Source organism: Heliangelus exortis, chromosome 1 (genome assembly GCF_036169615.1).
Source record: "Heliangelus exortis chromosome 1, bHelExo1.hap1, whole genome shotgun sequence".
Classification (NCBI taxonomy): Eukaryota; Metazoa; Chordata; class Aves; order Apodiformes; family Trochilidae; genus Heliangelus; species Heliangelus exortis.
The window spans coordinates 196,491,607-196,513,215 of NC_092422.1; the positions used below are offsets into that span (position 1 = coordinate 196,491,607).

The window sequence follows — 21,609 nt, forward strand, 5'->3', positions numbered from 1 at the left end:
ATCCCTTTCTTCACAGGCAATTTATGAAATGTCCAGGGGAGAGCAGGACCTCATTGAGGACCTGAAGCTTGCTAGAAAGGTGAGTGGGCTTTTCTTCCCCTGCAGTCAGTAAACTGATTTCAGATAAAAATGAAATTTCTTTCCACCTGCAAACATCACCTATCAGCTTTGGCAGGCCCAGAATCCCAGGATGTCAGGGGTGGGAAGGGAGGTGTGGAGATGCCCCAGTGCAACCCCCCTGCCCCAGCAGGATCCCCCAGGGCAGCCCACACAGGAACACATCCAGGGGGGTTTGGAAAGGCTCCAGAGAAGGAGACTCCACAACCTCTCTGGGCAGCCTGGGCCAGGGCTCCCTCAGCCTCACCCTCACCAAGTTTCTCCTGCTCATGCTGAGCTGGAACTTCCTCTCTTCTCCCTTCAACCCATTCTTCCTTGGCCTCTCCCTGGCCACCCCCAAAAAGAGATTGGCCCCTTCCTCTTGCCCCCCACCCCTCAGCTCTTGATGGACATTCAGCAGATCCCCTCTCAGCCTTCTCTTCTCCAGCCTCAACAGCCCCAGGCCTCTCACTCTTTCTTCCCAGCACAGATGCTCAAGTCCCTTCCTCACCCTCCCACCTCTCCCTTGGCCTCTCTCCAGTAGATCCCAGTCTCTCCTCAACTGGGGAGCCCCAAACTGGAGCCAGGATCCCAGCTCTGGTCTCCCCAGGGCAGAGCCCACAGCTTGAAAGCTGCCCTGGGAAGGTGACACAGTGAGCAGCAAGTATTGGTTTGCTTGCAACAAACCCACCCAAAAAGAATTGTGCTTCCCAGTCCTCCTGAGCTGGGGAATCCCATTCCCTGATGGAAAATTCCCTGATGAGAAAGTCCTTTGCATTTGGTGCCTCCCAACAGAGAGGTATCTTGTACCCCTCAAAGTCAGGGTTCCTGTTCCTCTTGGCTTCACTTCCCATGATGCCTCCCCTCATATGAAAACTGTCAGCATTTGGGCTTATATGTGAATAGAAGTGAATCTATTATATGGGAATATATTTGAACACTGACATTCTTGGCCAGGCCTATCATGACCCCATGCTGAAACTCTCCATCATGTCTGAGGAGGAACTCGCCCACATTTTTGGGGACTTGGATTCTTATATTCCTCTGCATGAAGGTAAGAACCATTGGGTCATTTTCACATCATCTGCTCACTAGGAGGTAAACTCTCTGCTCTCTCCTGTTTGAACAGCTTAGAAACACAGAATTCCAGCTGGGAAGGGACCTCCTGGATCAGCTGCTCCAACCCTTCTCGTGTTATTGTTGAGCTGAGATGTCCCAGCACCCATTGAGCTGAGACTTCAAACTTCCCAAAGTGGGGGAATCCACCCTGGGAGACCATTCCAATGTCTGACTGGCCTCAGAGGGAAAATTTTTATTTTTGTGTCCAATTGGAATCTCCCCAGGAGCACCTTGTGCCCATTGCCCCTTGTCCATGAGACTCCTTGTACACAGGGAGTCTCCATCTCCTTTGGAGCCCCCTTGGAGCACTGGAACATCAGAATTAGGTCTGCCCTGAGCCTTCTCTTCTCAAGCCTGACCAGATCCAGTTCTCTCAGCTTACTGGGGCATTGTTCCCATTTCTATTTTTGTGTTCTCAATTCCAGACTTGTTGGCAAGTTTAGGAGAAGCAACCAAACCAGATGGAACAGTGGAGCAGATCGGGCCCATTCTTGTCAAGTGGGTGAGTACACAACCAGCAGGCAAGGGGCTGAAAAAGAGCTTAAAGAACATTTAAAGCTTGAAAGCCAGAAAGCTCTGGGGCTTTTGTAGCCTTGAGCTGAAAGAGTGAAAGGGAAATCCGGGCTAGGCTGGAAACAATGGGATTCTGTCAGGAGTTAATGGGCCAGGATTTTACCCTGGGGACTTCAGGCTGGTGGGACTGCAATTCCTTGCTGATTTCTGTTGGAAATGTCTCTATCTCCTGGCCCCTTTGACACTGATGTGATTTCAGTCCTGTTATCCCTGTTAAGCTCAAACTTCTGAGCTTCAAAGGCAGTGCCTGCAGGATGCCCTTGTTCTCCTCACAAAAGGCTGAGTGTGGACACAGGAGGCTCTGCTCCCTTTTATTCTGGTCCCTTTTGATTTATCCAGCAAAACATCACAGCAAGGGGCAGAGAGGGACCCGTTTCATGTGATTTGCTTTTCCTTTTTCTAAATGTTGTCCTCTTTTCCTGCAGCTACCACGACTCCATGCCTACAAAGGATACTGCAGCAATCAGCTGGCAGCCAAAGCCCTTCTGGATCAGAAGAAACAGGACCCAAGAGTGCAGGACTTCCTCCAACGCTGCCTTGAGTCTCCTTTTAGCAGGAAATTGGACCTTTGGAGCTTCCTGGACATTCCTAGAAGTCGCCTGGTTAAGTACCCACTGCTCCTGAAAGAGATCCTCAGGCACACTCCCAAAGATCATCCTGATATCCAGATCCTGGAAGAAGCTGTAAGTAAGAGTTGAGAGAGCAGCAAAGGGGAAAGGACCTGAGGGTGCTGAGCATGAGCCAAAAATGTGTCCTGGTGGCCAAAAAGGCCAGTGGCACCTGGGGAGTATTAGAAGGGGGGTGGTCAGTGGGTTGAGAGAGGTTCTTCTCCCCCTCTACTCTGCCCTGGTGACAACTGGAATATTTTGTCCTGTTCTGGGCTCCTCAGAAGGACAGGGAAGTGCTGGAGAGAGTCCAGCACAGGGCCAGCAAGGTGATGGAGGGAGTAGAACATCTCATGATGAGGAAAAGCTGAGGGAGCTGGGGGTCTGCAGCCTGGAAAAGGAGAATTAGGGGAAACCTCATTAATGTTCATAAATACATAAAGGGACAGAGCCAGGAGGAGGTGCCAGGTTCTTCCCAGGGATAGGACAAAGGGCAATGGGTACAAGCTGGAGCACAGGAGGTTCCACATAAATATCAGGAAAATCTTTTTCAGTGTGAGGCTGAGGGAGCCCTGGCCCAGGCTGCCCAGAGAGGTTGTGGAGTCTCCTTCTCTGGAGCCTTTCCAAACCCCCCTGGATGTGTTCCTGTGTGGGCTGCCCTGGGGGATCCTGCTGGGGCAGGGGGGTTGCACTGGGGCATCTCCAGAGCTCCTTTCCTGACATTCTGGAATTTCCTGGATGCAGTTCTGACACAACCATGTTGTTCTGGAGCTCCAGAAAGCTTTCTTGAAGCCTCAGCCTTTTCATGGGGTGGTTTTCTTGGTGGCTGGGCACAAATCTGGGACTGTGAACCTCTGTGAAACTGAGAGAGGTGGAGCCACTTGGCTTCCATCACCTGAAGTTCTTAAATAGCTCTTAAAGAGGGGGTCCCCAAACAGAAGTCACCCTTTCATGAGTTGTAAATACTTGTTTTTTTGTAGATATCTATCATCCAAGGAGTCCTCTCTGACATCAACCTGAAGAAGGGGGAGTCAGAGTGCCAGTACTACATTGACAAGCTGGAATACCTGGATGAGAAGCAGAAGGACCCAAGGATTGAAGGCAGCAAAGCTTTACTGTGCCATGGGGAGCTGAAGAATAAAAATGGACATGTAAGTCCCTTGTCTTCATGGGAATTAATTCCCAAGTTTGAAAACTCAGAGGGAATTAAAAGTATTTTAATTTAATTTTAATTTTAATTTTAATTTAAGTAATTTTAATAGGAGGGCCAGGAGCCCTCCTATCCTTTAGGATTCCTTTAGACAGGAATTCCTGCTTAAAAAGAGAGCACCTGATGGCAGCCTGCATTGTCAGGGTGCAAGGGAAAGTTTCCTGCTGACAACTTTACAATTGGCCTTGGGAAGCTGGGAAATAATTAGCCCCAAATTACCATAGCAAGGGTGCTCCATGCCCAGGCACTCCATCAAGAGGGATTTCCTGCTGGCTGTTTACTTTCAGGTGCTCTGACATTCCCTTTTATGAGCCCTGGCTCTCAGCTCTTCCAAACAAAAGCTTTCCTGCAAAAGTCTGTTTGGTTTGGGGGTGAACTGCCAGAAGTTTATCTCCCACCACTGAAAGACTTTGCTGTTCTCAAGGCTTTGCTGCCTTTTTGTTCTGGCTTGCTGGAGTATTTCAAGCATCAAATCTTTTTTTTTTTTTTTTTTTCTGTTTTCTGTCTTATTTTCTTTTGGGTTTTTGGGGTTGGGTTTGTTTGGGATTTTTTTTATTAATTCATCCATTCCCCATGAAGCATTTGTCAGGGAAGACATTGCTACCAATCATCTTCTTCTTGCCATCTGTGAATTCTAAGCCACTTTTTCTTTTAAGGGTTGTTAAAATAATAATAAATATATAACAACATATTATAATTTACATAATAAACCACTTGATGTCAGCCTGGTCAGTGCCACCACTGCCAGGGCCCTACATTGCTGCAACAGAAAACTCAGCAAGGGGCTGAGGGTGGTGGGAAAATGGAACAGATTCACAGGGAGATGGTTGAGGAGGTACTGAGGAGGCACAACCTGAGGTAGCTGAGGTTTTCCCTGCTTCCTGCAGTTGGGTTGGACTGGATGGGTTGGGTTGGAGTGGATGAGTTGGGTTGGAGTGGATGAGTTGGGTTGGAGTGGATGGGTTGGGTTTGACTGGATGAGTTGGGTTGGAGTGGATGAGTTGGGTTTGACTGGATGAGTTGGGTTGGACTGGATGGGTTGGGTTGGAGTGGATGAGTTGGGTTGGACTGGATGGGTTGAGTTTGACTGGATGAGTTGGTTTTGACTGGATGAGTTGGGTTTGACTGGATGAGTTGGGTTGGACTGGATGGGTTGGGTTGGAGTGGATGAGTTGGGTTGGACTGGATGAGTTGGGTTGGACTGGATGGGTTGGGCTGGACTGGATGAGTTGGGTTGGAGTGGATGAGTTGGGTTGGAGTGGATGAGTTGGGTTGGAGTGGATGGGTTGGGTTGGAGTGGATGGGTTGGGTTGGACTGGATGGGTTGGGTTGGAGTGGATGAGTTGGGTTGGGTTGGATGAGTTGGGTTGGAGTGGATGAGTTGGGTTGGGTTGGATGAGTTGGGTTGGAGTGGATGGTTTGGGTTGGACTGGATGAGTTGGGTTGGACTGGATGAGTTGGGTTGGACTGGATGGGTTGGGTTGGACTGGATGAGTTGGGTTTGACTGGATGGGTTGGGTTGGAGTGGATGAGTTGGGCTTGACTGGATGAGTTGGGTTGGAGTGGATGAGTTGGGTTGGACTGGATGGGTTGGGTTGGACTGGATGGGTTGGGTTGGACTGGATGGGTTGGGTTGGACTGGATGAGTTGGGTTGGACTGGATGACCGTGAGAAGTCCCTTCCAACCCAAATCATTCCATGATTCTAATGTGGGTGGAACTTCAGGTGTCCTTGAATCCCAGGGGATCTGTAACCCCCCTGAAGATGGATCCAGCCTTTCCCTTGTGACTCAGAGGTGGTTTTTCCCTTTCAGAAACTTTATGTCTTCCTCTTCCAAGACATCCTGGTGCTGACCCGGCCGGTGACTCGCAACGAGCGTCAGGCATTCCAGGTCTACAGGCAGCCAATCCCTGTCCAGGAGCTGCTCCTGGAAGACCTGCAGGATGGAGATGTGAAAATGGGAGGATCTTTCCGAGGAGCTTTTGGCAATTCTGATAAAGGTAGAGACCAAACCAGTTCATCTGGCTGGGAATGGCCTGCCCAGGACAGTGGTGGAGTCACCATCCCCGGTGGCATTTAAAAGGAATTTGGGCCTGGTCCTTAAGGATATGGTTTAGGAGCTGATTATGGTGTTGGTTAAAGGTTGGACTGGATGAGCTTGGAGGTCTCTTCCAACCTAAACATTGTGGGATTCTGTGGAATCCACTGGGAAGGAGAGGTTCTGCCTGGGCATAAATCCCCATGGGATGAGGTTCTTTGAGGACAGCAGACGTGTGATCTCATCAGTGCTTAGAAACACTCCAAGGGTGGGTGTCACAGGAGGGGGACAGGTTTTTCAGCAGTGCCCAGTGACAGGACAGGAGGAAACAGGCACGAACTTGATCATAGGAAGCTCCATCTAAACATGAGGAGGAAATTCTTGGCTTGGATCAGTGGAACTGCCCAGGGAGGTGCTGAGCTCTGTCTCTGGAGACCCTGGCCCAGATTGCCCAAGGACTTGGGACAAGGGCCTGGAGGGATGGGACCCTCCGAGGGGGAAGGGTTTCCAGCTGGGAGAGGGGAGATGGAGAGGAGATCTTGGGCAGGGAGGAAGGGAGGGAGGGAGGGAGGGAGGGAAGGAGGGAGGGAGGGAGGGAGGGAGGGAGGGGGAGGGGAGGGAGGGAGGGAGAAATTGTTTGGGGTGAGGGTGCTGAGCTTTAGAACCAGGTTGCCCAGGAAAAGAGTCTCTGCCCCATCCCTGGCAGTGTTCAAAGCCAGGTTGGATGGGGCTTGGAGCAATCTGGGAGGGAGGTGTCCCTGCCCATGGCAGGGGGGTTGGAATGAGCTGAGCTTTCAGTTCTCTTCCAACCCAAACCATTCCAGGATTCTGTTTCTTGGGCAGGGAGGGAGGGAGGGAGAAATTGTTTGGGGTGAGGGTGCTGAGCCCCTGGGTGCCCAGGTTGCCCCCAGAAACTGTGGCTGCCCCACTGATCCCTGGCAGTGTCTCAGGTCAGGTTGGATGGGGCTTGGAGCCTCCTGGGCTGGTGGGAGGTGTCCCTGCCCTTGGAAGGGCTTTGGAATGAGATGATTTTTAAGGTCCCTTCCACCCCAAACCATTCTGGGATTCTATGATTCTGTGACACTTCTTGTTACTGGTTTCCACTTGGACATCAACCAGTTGGCTACAACTCTCTGGATGTGACCTTCCAGCCAGCACCAGCCTGGGTTGGTTTGTCCTCCTCAGGAGAGCAATTCCAGCTGGTTCCACAGATTCACTTTCAGGTCCTGGCACCACCTAATTGCAGTTTCATTCCTGGTTTTCATTTTGCCCACTTTAGATGGTAAAATCTTGCTCACCTCCTTCTTTTACAAATTGATTCTTTTAAAATTTGGGAATTTGTTGTCCAGGGAGGTTGTGGCTGCCCCATCCCTGGCAGTGTCTCAGGTCAGGTTGGATGGGGCTTGGAGCCCCCTGGGCTGGGGGAGGTGTCCCTGCCCATGCAGGGGGTTGGAATGAGATGATCCTAAAGGTCCCTTCCAACCCAAACCACTCCATGATTTTAAGATTGTCTGACCCACCTGGATGCCATCCTCTGGATGGGGAATTTTCCTGGATGATCTCCAGGGATCCCTTCCAACCCCTGATGCTCTCTGACACCGTGACACCTCCTCCTTTAGACTATCCCTGCTGGCCTTTGGCCAGGAACTTCTATGTGGCACTTTGCTCATAGAAAACACCTTTTTCAACTTCTCTCTGCTAGGTTTTAGGTCGTTTGGGGTTTTTGGGTTTTTTTTTGGTGGGATTTTGAGGGCTCTCCCTGAAACACCACCAGGGCAGCCGCGCTCGCTTCTCCGCCGCCGGAATCTGAAAATCCCGAGCTCAGAAACCAATCTCCTCCTTCCTTTTGTTTCTCCTCAGCTAAAAACATCTTCCGAGTTCGTTTCCAAGATCCTTCCCCAGGTCAATCCCACACCCTGCAGGCCAACGATGTCTTCCACAAACAGCAATGGGTCAACTGCATCCGAAACGCCATCGCTCCCTTCCACCCCCCGGCCCCGGAGCTGAAGGAGCTGCCGGAGCTCAGCGAAGAGTCAGAGGAGAACAACCCCTCAACACCCAACCTCAAAGCCCAGAAGAGGGAATCTGTCACCTCAGGCCTCAACGAGATGGAAATAGAGGAAAACCTCTCTGAGTGTGGTTCCATCTTGGACTCAGAGGAAGCCAAAGGTGGGAAAAGCCACCGAACGTCCTTTGGGCACAGAAAAACCCGGGAGAAGCAGCAGCTCAGCACCAAGAGGAAAGAAACCCTGGTGTGAGGAGGAGTTTGGTGACTTGGTTGGGAGACTGTTTATTTATAAATAACGTGTACATTTTGTTGTTTCTTGGGACATTCAGCATGGTGGGAGTCACTCTCCTGAACCCAAATATTTGGGGGTTTTTGTTTCTTTTTGTTGTAATGGCAGCTACTGGTGTGCAGTTGACACTGTTGAACTGGAGTCTGTTTTTACAAACCTGGGGAACCTTTTTTTTTTTTGGCTTTGAACCCTGGGGGTGATGTAAAAAAGCCCTTGTGCTTTCAACTCCTCACAGCAGGGTTTTTGGAAGAGCACCCTTTGCTGCTTTCCCAAAGATTTCCACGGGTGGTGGTTGAGGCTGGAAAAACAGCAAAGCTAATGGGGAAGTTTGGGCCAGCACCTCCCTTGGCAGGGGGGTTTTGGATCAACCCTGCAAAAGTCCTTTTTAAAAGGACTCAAAAACTCAAAACCTTTGAGTTCCTGCTTTCCCCTTGTCTTGTACAGTGCATGGTTTGCAGTGGGGGGGGGGTTTAGCATTGATCCACCTGACTTTTCACATCCTTTAAAAAAAAAAAAAAGAGAAAAAAGTAACAACAAACAGACCCCAGGTTCAACAGGTTCTCAATTCACCTACTGGAATCTTTCATCTTCATGTGTCCTTTGTACATTCCTCATTCTCACTCTTGTAACCTGCCAGATATTTAAGTTTTTCCTTAGTTGTTTTGTTGGGGCTTGTTTGTTTGTTTGTTTGTTTTGTTCTTTTTTTCTTTCTTTTTTTTTTTTTTTTTTTTTTACTTTTATATTTCATTGATGTTCAGACTTGGCATTTCCTTTCCAGTACTTGGTCCCTCTTGCTGGGAGGTGGCACATCCCATTTCCTCACCTGAGAGCCACTTTTTCTCAGGTGAAGCCACAGGGTGACAAAGCTGGTGGCCAGGAGGAGACACTCAACCTCTCCCCAGTTACCATGAGCCACATCCTTGGCTCCACCTCCAGGTTTACTGCAAGAGAACTGCATCACTAATGGGGTTTAGGAAGGTTTTAGGGAAGTTGCAAAGGGTTTGGGGAGGGAAGAGGAGGAGGAGGTAGAGGGGGAGTAGCAGGGAGCGAAGGTAGATTTTTAATTTTTTTGTTTAATTTTGGTGTTCCTGTTGCCTTTTGGAAATGAAAAGCCTTCTAAAAGGAGGCAGGACTGGAGGCAACCAAGGGTTTATTGCACGTGGTAGAAAGGTAGAGAGAAGAGGAAGGGTTTGAAGTCACTGAGGTGTGAGGATGGAGGAGATGTTGGTTGTTCCATCCAGGTGATGGCATCACCCCCATCCTGCAGAGCTCCAAAGATGGGTCTGAGGGATGGGACACAAAGGTTTGGGAGGGACAGAAACCAGTGACAGCTTCCAACCAACCCAACAACAAGTTCCTTGTCATCCAGCCCACCCCAACACACCCATCCTGGGGACAGCACCCAGCAGAATGGGTGCTGGAGGGGCAGGTGGGGGGTGTCCCCTGTCACCTGCTGGGCTGGTCCCTTTGGAGATGGGGAGGGGGTGTACATAGACACAAAATGTCTGTGCTTCTCTGTAAATGTCTTGTACAGCTTTGAGTGCCAAGTACAATTAAATTCCTGACACCCTCTTCTCTGCCTCCTCTTGACTCTCTGCCTGGGCTCAGGCCATGGGTGCTGCCAGAAAAGCACCAACCTTCACTTCTCCAAACACAGGCTCTGGCTGGAGGAACCTGTGGCTTTACATAATTTTTTTTTTCTGTTCTGGTTCCTCTTTTGTGCTGCTTGAGGCTGGGAAGGACACGAGGGGGGAGTTACAGCTCCACGGGGCTGGGGTGGTCACCATCCCCCAGGGAAAAACTCCATGCCTGACTCCAGCACTTCCATCACTCATCCCTCTCCTCCATTTCTGGGGGAAAAGGGAGCAGTGATCATGGAATCCCAGAATGGCTGAGGTGGGAAGGGAGCTCAGAGCTCATCTCCTCCAAGCTCCATGCCCAGGGACACCTCTCATCCAGCCCAGGTTGCTCCAAGCCTCATCCAACCTGGCCTTGAACACCTCCAGGGAGGGGGCAGCCACAGCTTCCATGGGCAATCTGTTCCAGAGTCTCAGCACCCTCCTCCTGAAGAACTTCTTCCTAAGCTCCAGGCTGAACCTCTTCTCCTGCACTTTCAAACCATTTCCCCTTCTCCTAGCACTGGACACTCTTCTGAAAAGTCCCTCTGCAGCCTTCCTGGAGGTTCCCTTCAGGGATTGGGGGGCAGCTCTAAGGTCCCCCTGGAGTCTCAACACTCCCAGCTCCTCAGCCTCTCCTCGTGGCATTTCTGGGGGATCCCTGAGGGACTGAGCACACCCATGGAGCAGCACTGAGAGGTGCAGGCAGGACCACATCAGAATTTCAGCTGGTTTCTCAGGGCTGAACAGCTGAGGTGCTGCCCCTGCAGAGCAAGGAGCTCTGGCTCAGGGCCACTTTTCATTGACTTACCTGCAGGAGAAGGGGCAGCAGCAGCTTTCCTACTTCCAGGTAGCTTCATCTTATGGATAACAGAAAAATCAGCTCTAAAATGCTGACCCCAAACCAATCAAGGTCTGCAAAGCTCCAAGGTCCCCCTGGAGTCTTCTCTTCTCCAGACTGAACAATCCCAGCTCCTCAGCCTCTCCTCATGGCAGAGCTGCTCCAGCCCCTGGATCATCTTTGTGGCCTCCTCTGGACTCATCCCAACAGATCCATGTCCTTCTTCTGCTGGGAACACCAGAATGGATGCAGGATTTATCAGAAAACAACTAAAATTAGTGTCTGCCCTGAGGTGAAACCCTGCAGAGATGCAGCAGAGCTCTGTGAGCAGACAGAAGTTCAGAGGTTGAGCTCCCAAAAGTTCCTACCAGGGACTTCATGGAATCACAGAATCATCATCATGGTTGGAAAGGACCCTGAAGACCCCACCAAGCCCAACCATGAGTCCTACACCACCTCAACCACTAAAAACCTCTTCCCATTTAATTTCAGGAACTCAACCTTCAGCCATTTCCCTGCATCTTTGCAGCCAGGGAATTCACACTTTGTAAAGGAGGAGAATCACCTCTGGCTCTGCTGGCACCAAAACCTCCCACCCAAACCCAAAACCACCCCCCCAAAAACCCAAAACTGTCCCCATTTGACAAATATGTGAAAATTCTCTCCTAGATGAACCTTCAGAAGAATCTGGACAGCAAGGAGGGGAGGAACCCCCTGGGCAGCCACCAGGTTTATCTCCAGCAGGATGGGAACCATCATCAGCTCCCAAAAAGCTGCAGCTTGACCATGTAGGGTGAGTTCTGGGCTTGATTCCCTGCTCATGGGGAAAAAATCCCTGGCTCCAGCCCAGGTCCTTCAGGGTGGGCACCATCCCCTAGGTCCTGCTCAGGAGGAAAAGCAAAGCTAGGGTTGAAGGGACAGCATTTACAGCCCAACCTTCACCTTTGGAGCTGAGTTTTGACCCAGAGAGGATTCAGCCTTTTCCAAACAGGGAGAAGCTTGGATGAAAAAAAAAAAAAAGCTCCTGTTGCCAAAAAAAAAAAAAAAAAAAAAAAAGAAAAAAACACCACATTAATGAGCTGCTGGGACACATCTTGTCCTCAACCCAGGAAAATCTGTTTGTCCTCCCAGGCTGGGGCTGAGCTTTTGTCTTCTCCTGCAGCCAACAGACAGAGAATGAGCCAAGAACTTCACTTCCCTTGAAAATTCCATTCTCCCAGACTGCTTCCTGGTGGTTCCTGTCCCTGCTCCATCCCTCCAAGTGGAATGTGCAGCCCTCAAACCCTCCCCTGTCTCACCCTCCCTCTGCTAGACTAAACACACCAGGTTCTGCTGCTTTCCTCCTCTCCAAATTCCACTGGGTCCTGGCCAGCCCTTTCCTGGCCCCTGCTGCCAAGACCTCCCTGTCCCAGGTATGAAAGGATTTTGGGACACAGCAGGATAGAAGAGGAGGTTCCAGGGAGACCTCAGAGCACCTTCCAGTGCCTGAAGGGGCTCCAGGAAAGCTGGGGAGGGACTTGGGACAAGGGCCTGGAGGGATGGGACCCTGCGAGGGGGAAGGGTTTCCAGCTGGGAGAGGGGAGATGGAGAGGAGATCTTGGGCAGGGAGGGAGGGAGGGAGGGAGAAATTGTTTGGGGTGAGGGTGCTGAGCTTTAGAACCAGGTTGCCCAGGAAAAGAGTCTCTGCCCCATCCCTGGCAGTGTTCAAAGCCAGGTTGGATGGGGCTTGGAGCAATCTGGGAGGGAGGTGTCCCTGCCCATGGCAGGGGGGTTGGAATGAGCTGAGCTTTCAGTTCTCTTCCAACCCAAACCATTCCAGGATTCTGTTTCTTGGGGAGGGAGGGAGGGAGAAATTGTTTGGGGTGAGGGTGCTGAGCCCCTGGGTGCCCAGGTTGCCCCCAGAAGCTGTGGCTGCCCCATCTGCTCTGCTCTTGGGAGACCCCCAGCTCCAATCCTGCCTCCAGGTCTGGTGTCCCCAGCAGAAGAAGGACATGGATCTGTTGGGATGAGTCCAGAGGAGGCCACAAAGATGATCCAGGGGCTGGAGCAGCTCTGCCATGAGGAGAGGCTGAGGAGCTGGGAGTGTTGAGACTCCAGGGGGACCTTAGAGCTGCCCCCCAATCCCTGAAGGGAACCTCCAGGAAGGCTGCAGAGGGACTTTTCAGAAGAGTGTCCAGTGCTAGGAGAAGGGGAAATGGTTTGAAAGTGCAGGAGAAGAGGTTCAGCCTGGAGCTTAGGAAGAAGTTCTTCAGGAGGAGGGTGCTGAGACTCTGGAACAGATTGCCCAGAGAAGTTGTGGCTGCCCCCTCCCTGGAGGTGTTCAAGGCCAGGTTGGATGAGGCTTGGAGCAGCCTGGGCTGGATGAGAAGTTGGAGGAGGAGAGGATCTCCCAGGTCCTTTCCAACCTCAGCCATTCTGGGATTCATTCCACCCTTGGCCACCTGCACCCTCCCTCATCCAATCCTCCCCCCCTCCAGCTCCACTTGGAGACATCCCAGGAGATCTGGCTCCCAAATTCCCCATCATCCAGTCCCTGCTCCTGCCTCTCACAGCTTTGGTGCCCAACCCACCCCATGGCCCACCCTGGATGCTGTGGAGAGGACAGGGCCAGAATCCCCAGCACTTCCTGGGCCAGCAGGGAGGCTCAGGAGGTTAATTATCCTCTAATTGTCCTCTAATTGTCCTCTTGTGCTAATGAGGCTGCAGGGAAGCACCTGGGGGCAAAGTCAAGGGGTGTTTGACCTTCTGCCAAAGGCTGACACACATGTGGGAGGTGATGGGTGCTGGTCATGGGGAGGTGATGGGTGCTGGTCATGGGGAAATCATGGGGAGGTGATGGGGAGATCATGGGGAGGTGATGGGTGCTGGTCATAGGTGCTGGTCATGGGGAGGTGATGGGGAGGTGATGGGTGCTGGTGGTGGGTGCTGGTCACAGGAGGTCACTGGGAGGTGATGGGTGCTGGTGATGGGGAGAGGATGAGTGCTGGTGCTGGTCACAGGAGGTCTTGGGGAGGTGATGGGTGCTGGTCATGGGTAGGTGATGGGTGCTGGTGGTGGGTGCTGGTCACAGGAGGTGATGGGGAGGTGATTGGGAAATGGTAGGTGCTGGTGATGGGTGCTGGTGATGGGGAGAGGATGAGTGCTGGTGATGGGTACTGGTCACAGGAGGTCACTGGGAGGTGCTGGTGCTGGGTGCTGGGTGCTGGTCACTGGGACATGGTGGGTGCTGGTGCTGGGTGCTGGTCACAGGAGGTCTTGGGGAGGTGCTGGGTGCTGACCACAGGGAGGTGACTGGGTGGTGGGTGCTGCCAACCAGCAGCCCCATGGGGGAGACAATGGAGACACAAAACCCCAGCAGCTCCCAGCTTCACCCAACACCCCAGGACACCCAGGAACCCTTTCATCTCCCCTTAAGCGACCCCAAAACCCAACCCACCCTCATTTTTGGAACTCAAACAACTCCCCCATGTCTGGAACAAACCCCTTCACCCTCCTGGCCTTTGGGAACCCTTGGGGGGACCTGGGAGTTGGTGCTTCTCCCAGCTGGCTTGGGGCCATCTCCAACTCCCCCTCCTCTTGGCTCCTCTCTTGGCCACCCCAGGTTCTTTCCCATCAATCTTCATTGGACCTCATTAACTCCAGAGGAGCCCCAGGAGCTGGGCAATTAGCCAGGACAATTAAGGAGCAGCTCCTTGCACAAGAGGAGCTGCCAGGAACCTCCCCTCCCTGGAACGTTCTCACCAGGTGAGCAGCTCCAAGCTTCTGGCCAGACAGGTTCCTGGCACAGCTTGGGCTGATTCCTCCCTGAAATTGGGGTTTAACCTGCTCAGTTTTTTTTTTTGTTTGTTTGTTTTTTGGTTTTTTGGTTTTTTTTTTTTACAGATGAGGTTTTCCAAAAGCTGGGGATCCCCTCCCATGCTTTGTCCCACCTGGAGAAGTTCATTTCCCATCATTTCCTCAGTTGTCCCATGGCTCAACTTTTCTCTTAATCCTAAAATCATCCTGGTTGGAAAGGACCTTGAAGATCTTGGTGTCCAACCATCAATCCTACACCACCTGAACCCCTAAATCACCTCCCAGAGCCCCACATCCACCCGTTTCCTGAACACCTCCAGGGATGGTGACTTCCCACAGCTCTTGATTCCTTACTGGGTTAAACTGGGGTAAACTGGTGCCACTTTTCTGCAGCTGAGAGGGTCAAAGAGTCTTCTGCTGTGGAGCTTGGTGGGTTCATCCTTTGGGTCCTTGACCCAGCTGGTGAGGGTCACTGAAGTGTTGTGGGGTCATAGGAAAGAGGGAGGGAGGGAGGGATATTTGGGTGGGGGGATGGAAGTTAGGAAGAAGTTCTTCACCATGAGGGTGGAACAGGTTGCCCAGAGAGGTGGTGGAATTCCCATCCCTGGAAGTTTTTAGGGTTGGATGAGGTTTGGAGCCCCCTGGGCTGGTGGGAGGTGTCCCTGGCCATGCAGGGGGTTGGGACTGGATGAGCTTTGAGGTCCCTTCCAAGTTTGAAAATTCTGTGATTTTATGGATGGATGATTGGATGGGTGTCTGGGTGGTGGGATGGATGGATGGATGGATGGAGGGATGGATGGATGGATGGATGGAGGGATGGAGGGATGGAGGGATGGAGGGATGGATGGAGGGATGGAGGGATGGATGATTTGTGGTTAAGTGGATGGATGGACATACAGATGGGTGGCTGGATGATGGTTGGTGGGATGGATGGATGGATTGGTGGATGGATGGACGGATGGATGGATTGATGATTTAGATGAGGGGATTGAGTCCATCATCAGCAAATCTGCAGATGACACTAAGCTGGGGGAAGTGTGGATCAGCTGGAAGGCAGGAGGGCTCTGCAGAGGGACCTGGACAGACTGGAGAGTTGGGCTGATCCCAAGGGGATGAGGTTCAACATTCCAAGTGCTGGGTCCTGCACTTTGGCCACAACAACCCCATGGGGAGCTCCAGGCTGGGCACAGAGTGGCAGAAAGGGAGCTGGGAGTCTGGATTGCCAGGAAGCTGAAGAGGAGCCAGCAGTGTGCCCAGGTGGCCAAGAAGGCCAATGGCATCCTGGGCTGGCTCAGGAACAGCGTGGCCAGCAGGTCCAGGGAAGGGATTCTGCCCCTGTGCTCAGCTCTGGGGAGGCCAGAGCTTGAGTCCTGTGTCCAGTTCTGGGCCCCTCAGCTCAGGAAGGAGATTGAGGTGCTGGAGCAGGTCCAAAGGAGGCAACTGGGCTGGGGAAGGGATCCAGCACAGATCCTCTGAGGAGAGGCTGAGGGAGCTGGGGGTGTTGAGGCTGGAGAAGAGGAGGCTCAGGGGAGACCTCATCACTCTCTCCAACTCCCTGAAAGGAGGTTGGAGCCAGGGGGGGGTTGGGCTCTTTTCCCAGGCAACTCTCAGCAAGACAAGAGGGCACAAGAGGTCTCAAGTTGTGCCAGGGGAGGTTTAGGTTGGACATGAGAAAGAATTTCTTTCTGGAGAGGGTGCTCAGCCATTGGAATGGGCTGCCCAGGGAAGGGGTGGATTCTCCATCCCTGGAGATATTTCCAAAGAGCCTGGATGTGGCACTCAGTGCCATGGGCTGGGAACTGCAGTGGGAGTGGATCAAGGGTTGGACTTGATGAGCTCTGAGGTCCCTTCCAACCCAGCCAGTTCTAGGATTCTGTGATTCTATGATGGGCAGATGGACAAAGAGCCCTCCCCACCATTTTCCTTGCACCCTGCAGAAAGGGATGAGGACAAATGGAAGGAGCCCCTTGCACCCTGGGTCACAGCCCTGGGGCCAACCCCTGAGTCACCAGGCCAGGCCTCATCTCCCCACCCCCTGACACAGAGCCCTGTCAGCTGCCTCCAGGGCTGGAGAGCCCGGAAAATCCATCAGGATTGACTCAGGTCTCTGTCAGCCTGGAGAACATCAACTCCAGGTTGTGCCTGGACCTGCAGGAGGGAACCTGAGGGAACCCTCCCTGGGTGGGTCTGAGCTGCGTTTCTGCCAGCACCCCCGTGGTGGCCTCAGGGCTGAGGAGATGAGGGGAGGATCCTCTGGAGGCCTCTGCACAACTCCAAATTGCTTTGAAATCCCTCAAAAGAACACATCCCACCCACAAACCCCCTTCCTTTCTAGCAGCTCCCTCCCTTCCCCCAAAACCACCCTGCAGCCCAAAACTCCTTAAATTAAAACCTTTGTTTGGATCATGTTGGCCCAAGGGGGTCACCCCTTTTTCTCCAGCATCCCAAACCCATTCCTACTGCTCCTGTGGTGTATTTCCAACATGTCCCAACCCCTTCCTCCTCCTCCTTTCCACCAGCTCCCTCCCTTCCCCCAAAACCACCACTTCCCTGCAGCCCAAAACTCCTTAAATTAAAACCTTCATTTGGAGCCAAGAGGGACCGTGGTGGCCCGAGGTGTCACCCTTCTTCTCCATCATCCCAAACCCATTCCTACTGCTCCCGTGGTGTATTTCCAGCATGTCCCAACCCCTTCCTCCTCCTCCTTTCCACCAGCCCCCTCCCTTCCCCCAAAATCACCATTTCCCTGCAGCCCAAAACTCCTTAAATTAAAACCTTTGTTTGGATCATGGTGGCCTGAGGTGGTCACCCCTTTTCCATCATCCCAAACCCATTCCTACTGCTCCCGTGGTGTATTTCCAGCATGTCCCAACCCCTTCCTCCTCCTCCTTTCCACCAGCTCCCTCCCTTCCCCCAAAATCACTGTTTCCCTGCAGCCCAAAACTCCTTAAATTAAAACCTTCATTTGGAGCCAACCTCTTGGAGCAAGAGGGATCATGGTGGCCCGAGGTGGTCACCCCTTTTCCATCATCCCAAACCCATTCCTACTGCTCCTGTGGTGTTTTTCCAACATGTCCCAACCCCTTCCTCCTCCTCCTCCTCCTCCATCATCATCCTGGGAGCGTCAGGAGAAGGAGGGAGGAGGCCCCATTCCCCTCCTCCCCGCCGGCGTGCCGGGACAGAGCCGGGCGGGAGCGGGGAGCGATCATGGCTTCCGAACGTTTGTCTGAGGAGAAAATCTCTGAATTCAAAGAAGCTTTTTCCCTTTTCGACCGGGATGGGGACGGCTGCATCACCACCAAGGAGCTGGGAACCGTCATGCGCTCCTTGGGGCAAAACCCCACAGAAGCTGAGCTGCAGGAGATGGTGGGGGAGTTGGACGCCGACGGGAGCGGCACCGTGGACTTCCCGGAATTCCTCTCCTTGATGGCGAGGAAGATGAAGGACACGGACAGCGAGGAAGAGATCCGGGAAGCTTTCCGGGTGTTTGATAAGGACGGGAACGGTTACATCAGCGCGGCGGAGCTGCGGCACGTGATGACCAACCTGGGGGAGAAGCTGACGGAGGAGGAGGTGGAGGAGATGATCAAAGAGGCCGACGGCAACAACGACGGGCAGGTCAACTATGAGGAGTTTGTGAGGATGATGACGGAGAAGTGAGGGCTCCCCCAGCACCCACCCCCCTGCCCAGAAGGTAAGAAGGAGCACGGGGTTGGGTTGGGTTGATTTGGGTTGGCTGGGCTGGGTTGGATTGGGTGTGTTGGGTGGGTTGGGTTCGGGGGTTGGTTGGTTGGTTGGGCTGGGGTGGGTGGATTGGGGTGGGGTTGGTCGGGTGGGTTGGGTGGGTCGGGTTCAGGGGGGTTGGTTGGTTGGGCTGGGGTGGGTGGATTGGGGTGGGTTGGGTGGGGTTGGTCGGGTGGGTTGGGTGGGTTGGTTGGGTTGCACTTGGTGGGTTGGGTTGCATTGTGTTGGTTGGTTGGTTGGTTTGGGTGGATTGGTTGGGTTGGGAGGGTTGGGTTCGGGGGTTGGTTGGTTGGGCTGGGGTGGGTGGATTGGGGTGGGTTGGGTGGGTGGGTTGGGTTTGGGGGGTTGGGTGGGTTGGGCTGGGATGGGTTGGTTGGGTTGGGTGGATCGGGTTCGGGGGGGTTGGTTGGTTGGGCTGGGGTGGGTTGGTTGGGTTGCATTGGGTTGGTTGGTTTGGGTGGATTGGTTGGGTTGGGAGGGTTGGGCTGGGGTGGGATGGGGGGGTTGGGTTGCATTGGGTTGGTTGGGTTGGGTGGGTCGGGTTCGGGGGGATTGGTTGGTTGGGCTGGGTGGGTTGGGCTGGGTGGGGTGGGTTGGGTGGGTTGGGTTGCACTGGGTGGGTTGGGTTGGGTGGATTGGTTGGGTTTGGGGGTTGGGTTGGTGGGGTTGGGAAGGAGCTTGAAGATCATCTGGTTCCAAGCCCCCTGGAACAGGGACACCTTCCACAGCTGGGTGATGGCCCAGTGGGAAGCAGGAACAGGAATCATGGAATTGGGGGTCACAGAATCCTGGAATGGGTTGGGTTGGAAGGGACCTCAAAGCTGATCCAGTCCCAACCCCTGCATGGGCAGGGACACCTCCCACCAGCCCAGGGGGCTCCAAGCCCCATCCAACCTGACCTGAGACACTGCCAGGGATGGGGCAGCCACAACTTCTCCAGGAAAACTTCTCTTCCATGGGCTCAGCTGGATGCAGCTTCAGCTCCAACCCCACCTCCATGGAAAGCCCCAAACCCTAAATCCACCCTAAACCCTAAGTCCACCCTAAATTTTGCCCATTCCCCCTCCCAGCCACCTCCTGCCCTTGCTGGTTGTTGGAAAAATGGATGTTCAGGATGCTTTTTGGGTTTGGTTTTTTTTTTTTAATTTTTCCTTAATCTCTTCACAGGCATCATGGGTGGTCCTCCATCCCCTCCATCCCCTATTACCTTCTCTCTGGAAAAAAAAAAAAAAATCCCTCTTTTATCCCAGCTGGAGCATCCCCAGGCAGCATCTGCATCAGATGAGGGCATCCCCCCTGGCACTGTGGGGTTTGGGGTGGTCACTGGGGGAGTGTGGGGTGTCCCCCCCTCACTGTCCCCACAACAAGGGGACACCCCTCTCTTGTCCCTGGAGGCCACCACAAGATCCCAACCACTGAGTCCAATAAAAAAAAAATTTCCATCCCCCACATCCATGGCTCCCAGTACCTTCTTCAGCTTCAATTTTGGGGTCCCTGATAAAAAGAAACCCCCCACACACCCCACATCACCAGGATGGGTGAATCCCCAGCAGGGTCAAGACCCCAGGTCACCTCCACCCCCTTCCTATCCATCATTTTTCCCTACAAGATGGAAAAATTCCCCTCCTGGGTGCTGAGCACCCTCCAGCTGCATCCCCCTCCCCATCCCCCTGGGTTCTGCCCTTCCCCACCCCACCCTCCATCACTTTTGGGGTCTCCCCAGGGTTTTTGGGAGTCATTTCCCACTTTTGGGGCCTCCCCAGGGTTTTTGGGAGCCATTTCCCACTTTTGGGGTATCCCCAGGGGTTTTTTTGGGTCATTTCCCACTTTTGGGGTCTCTCCAGGATTTTTGGGAGTCATTTTCCACTTTTGGGGCCTCCCCAGGGTTTTTGGGAGCCATTTCCCACTTTTGGGGTATCCCCAGGGTTTTTTTTTTTGGTCATTTCCCACTTTTGGGGTCTCTCCAGGATTTTTGGGAGTCATTTCCCACTTTTGGGGTATCCCCAGGGTTTTTTTTTTGGGGCACTTCCCACTTTTGGGGTATCCCCAGGGTTTTTTTTTTGGGTCATTTCCCACTTTTGGGGTCTCTCCAGGATTTTTGGGAGTCATTTCCCACTTTTGGGGCCTCCCCAGGGTTTTTGGGAGGCATTTCCCACCTCCTCCAAGCAAAGAGAGGATTTGGGAGGTGGATTTGGCCCTGCTCCCCATCCTGAGGAGGAGGAGGATTCCCCTTCCCTGACCTTCCTCCACCTTCAGCATGCTCCCCGTGACTCAGTTTCCCCACAGAGTGGGTGAAACCCCATAGCAGGAGCTCTGCCAGCCCCAGGCTTGGGGTGATTCCCTTCTCAGAGGGGTTTGGAGGGGAATTCATCCTAATGAGGCTGATTAATGCTGGGTCAGTAACGAGGAGGAGGGGAAGGGGCTGATGGGGGTGGCTGCTTCCTGAGGGACCTCTGAGCTGTGTTCAAACCACTCCAAGGAGTTCACAAACACTTCCAGCCCAGCCCTGGAGTTGGGATCTTTGGCAACCCCAGGTGGTTTTCCCAACTCTGGGAAAACTGGGCGGGTGCTGGGTGCTGGAGCTGAGCACACCCCTGCTCATTACACCCCAGGCATTGCCTCCAGCCCAACAGCCACAACCAGAACCAGAACCAGAACCTTCACCACCTGCTGCCCTCTGGCTCACCCACCCAACCCACCTGGAGCTCTGCAGGGGATGGGATCTCAAATTCCCAACTGGGAAGGGAGGGTGGGACCTGAGGTGGAAATCACCTGGAGAGGTTCTGCAGGATCCTCTGGGGTGGGGTTCAAATCCTGGGGGAAAACAAAACAAAAACCCAACCAAACAAACAAAAAAACAAGACAAAACCCTACAGATCCATAAAATCACAGAATGGTTTGGGTTGGAAGGGACCTCAAAGCTCATCCAGTCCCAACCCCTGCATGGGCAGGGACACCTCCCACCAGCCCAGGGGGCTCCAAGCCCCATCCAACCTGACCTGAGACACTGCCAGGGATGGGGCAGCCACAGCTTCCTTGGACAACCTGGGCCAGGCTCTCCCCACCCTCCAATTCCAGAATTTCCTCCCCATCTCCAACCTCAATCTCCCCTTTCTCTCCAAGTTTTAACCCATTTCCCTTCTCCTCTCCCTACCCCCCCGTGTCCAAAGCCCTCCCCCAGCTTTCTTGGAGCCCCTTCAGATATTGGAAGGTTGCTCTGAGCTCACCTGGGAGCCTCCTCTTCTCCAGGCTGAACAACCCCAATCCCTCAGCCTGGCTTCCCAGGGAGGTGCTCAGCCCTCTGAGCATTTGAGTGGCTCTGCTCTGGACACCTTCCAGGAGCTCTGTGTCCCGCTCCAAGCCCCATCCAACCTTCAACACCTCCAGGGATGGGGCAGCCACAGCTTCTGGGGGCAACCTGGGCACCCAGGGGCTCAGCACCCTCACCCCAAACAATTTCTCCCTCCCTCCCTCCCTGCCCAAGAAACAGAATCCTGGAATGGTTTGGGTTGGAAGAGAACTGAAAGCTCAGCTCATTCCAACCCCCCTGCCATGGGCAGGGACACCTCCCTCCCAGATTGCTCCAAGCCCCATCCAACCTGGCTTTGAACACTGCCAGGGATGGGGCAGAGACTCTTTTCCTGGGCAACCTGGTTCTAAAGCTCAGCACCCTCA

The 21,609-nt window shown here is 53.3% G+C and overlaps 2 protein-coding genes across 4 annotated transcripts in view; both read left to right on the forward strand.

Moving 5' to 3' along the window:
- NET1 (neuroepithelial cell transforming 1) overlaps positions 1 to 9,510 on the forward strand; it is an 80,398-nt gene extending 70,888 nt beyond the window's left edge. For all 3 annotated transcript variants that reach the window (XM_071734253.1, XM_071734254.1, XM_071734255.1), the window contains 7 exons: positions 17 to 79; positions 1,054 to 1,150; positions 1,641 to 1,717; positions 2,214 to 2,471; positions 3,374 to 3,544; positions 5,417 to 5,603; positions 7,502 to 9,510. In XM_071734253.1, the coding sequence (XP_071590354.1) occupies positions 17 to 79; positions 1,054 to 1,150; positions 1,641 to 1,717; positions 2,214 to 2,471; positions 3,374 to 3,544; positions 5,417 to 5,603; positions 7,502 to 7,899 (1,251 nt within the window). In that variant the 3' untranslated portion in view covers positions 7,900 to 9,510. The remainder of the gene's footprint in view (positions 1 to 16; positions 80 to 1,053; positions 1,151 to 1,640; positions 1,718 to 2,213; positions 2,472 to 3,373; positions 3,545 to 5,416; positions 5,604 to 7,501) is intronic.
- A 7,773-nt stretch (positions 9,511 to 17,283) lies between these two features.
- On the forward strand, positions 17,284 to 17,909 carry LOC139791698 (calmodulin, striated muscle). The gene has a single exon (XM_071734271.1). It carries the CDS (start codon positions 17,398 to 17,400, stop codon positions 17,848 to 17,850), a length of 453 nt encoding a protein of 150 aa, XP_071590372.1. The 5' UTR covers positions 17,284 to 17,397; the 3' UTR covers positions 17,851 to 17,909.
- Positions 17,910 to 21,609: the final 3,700 nt, after the last annotated feature.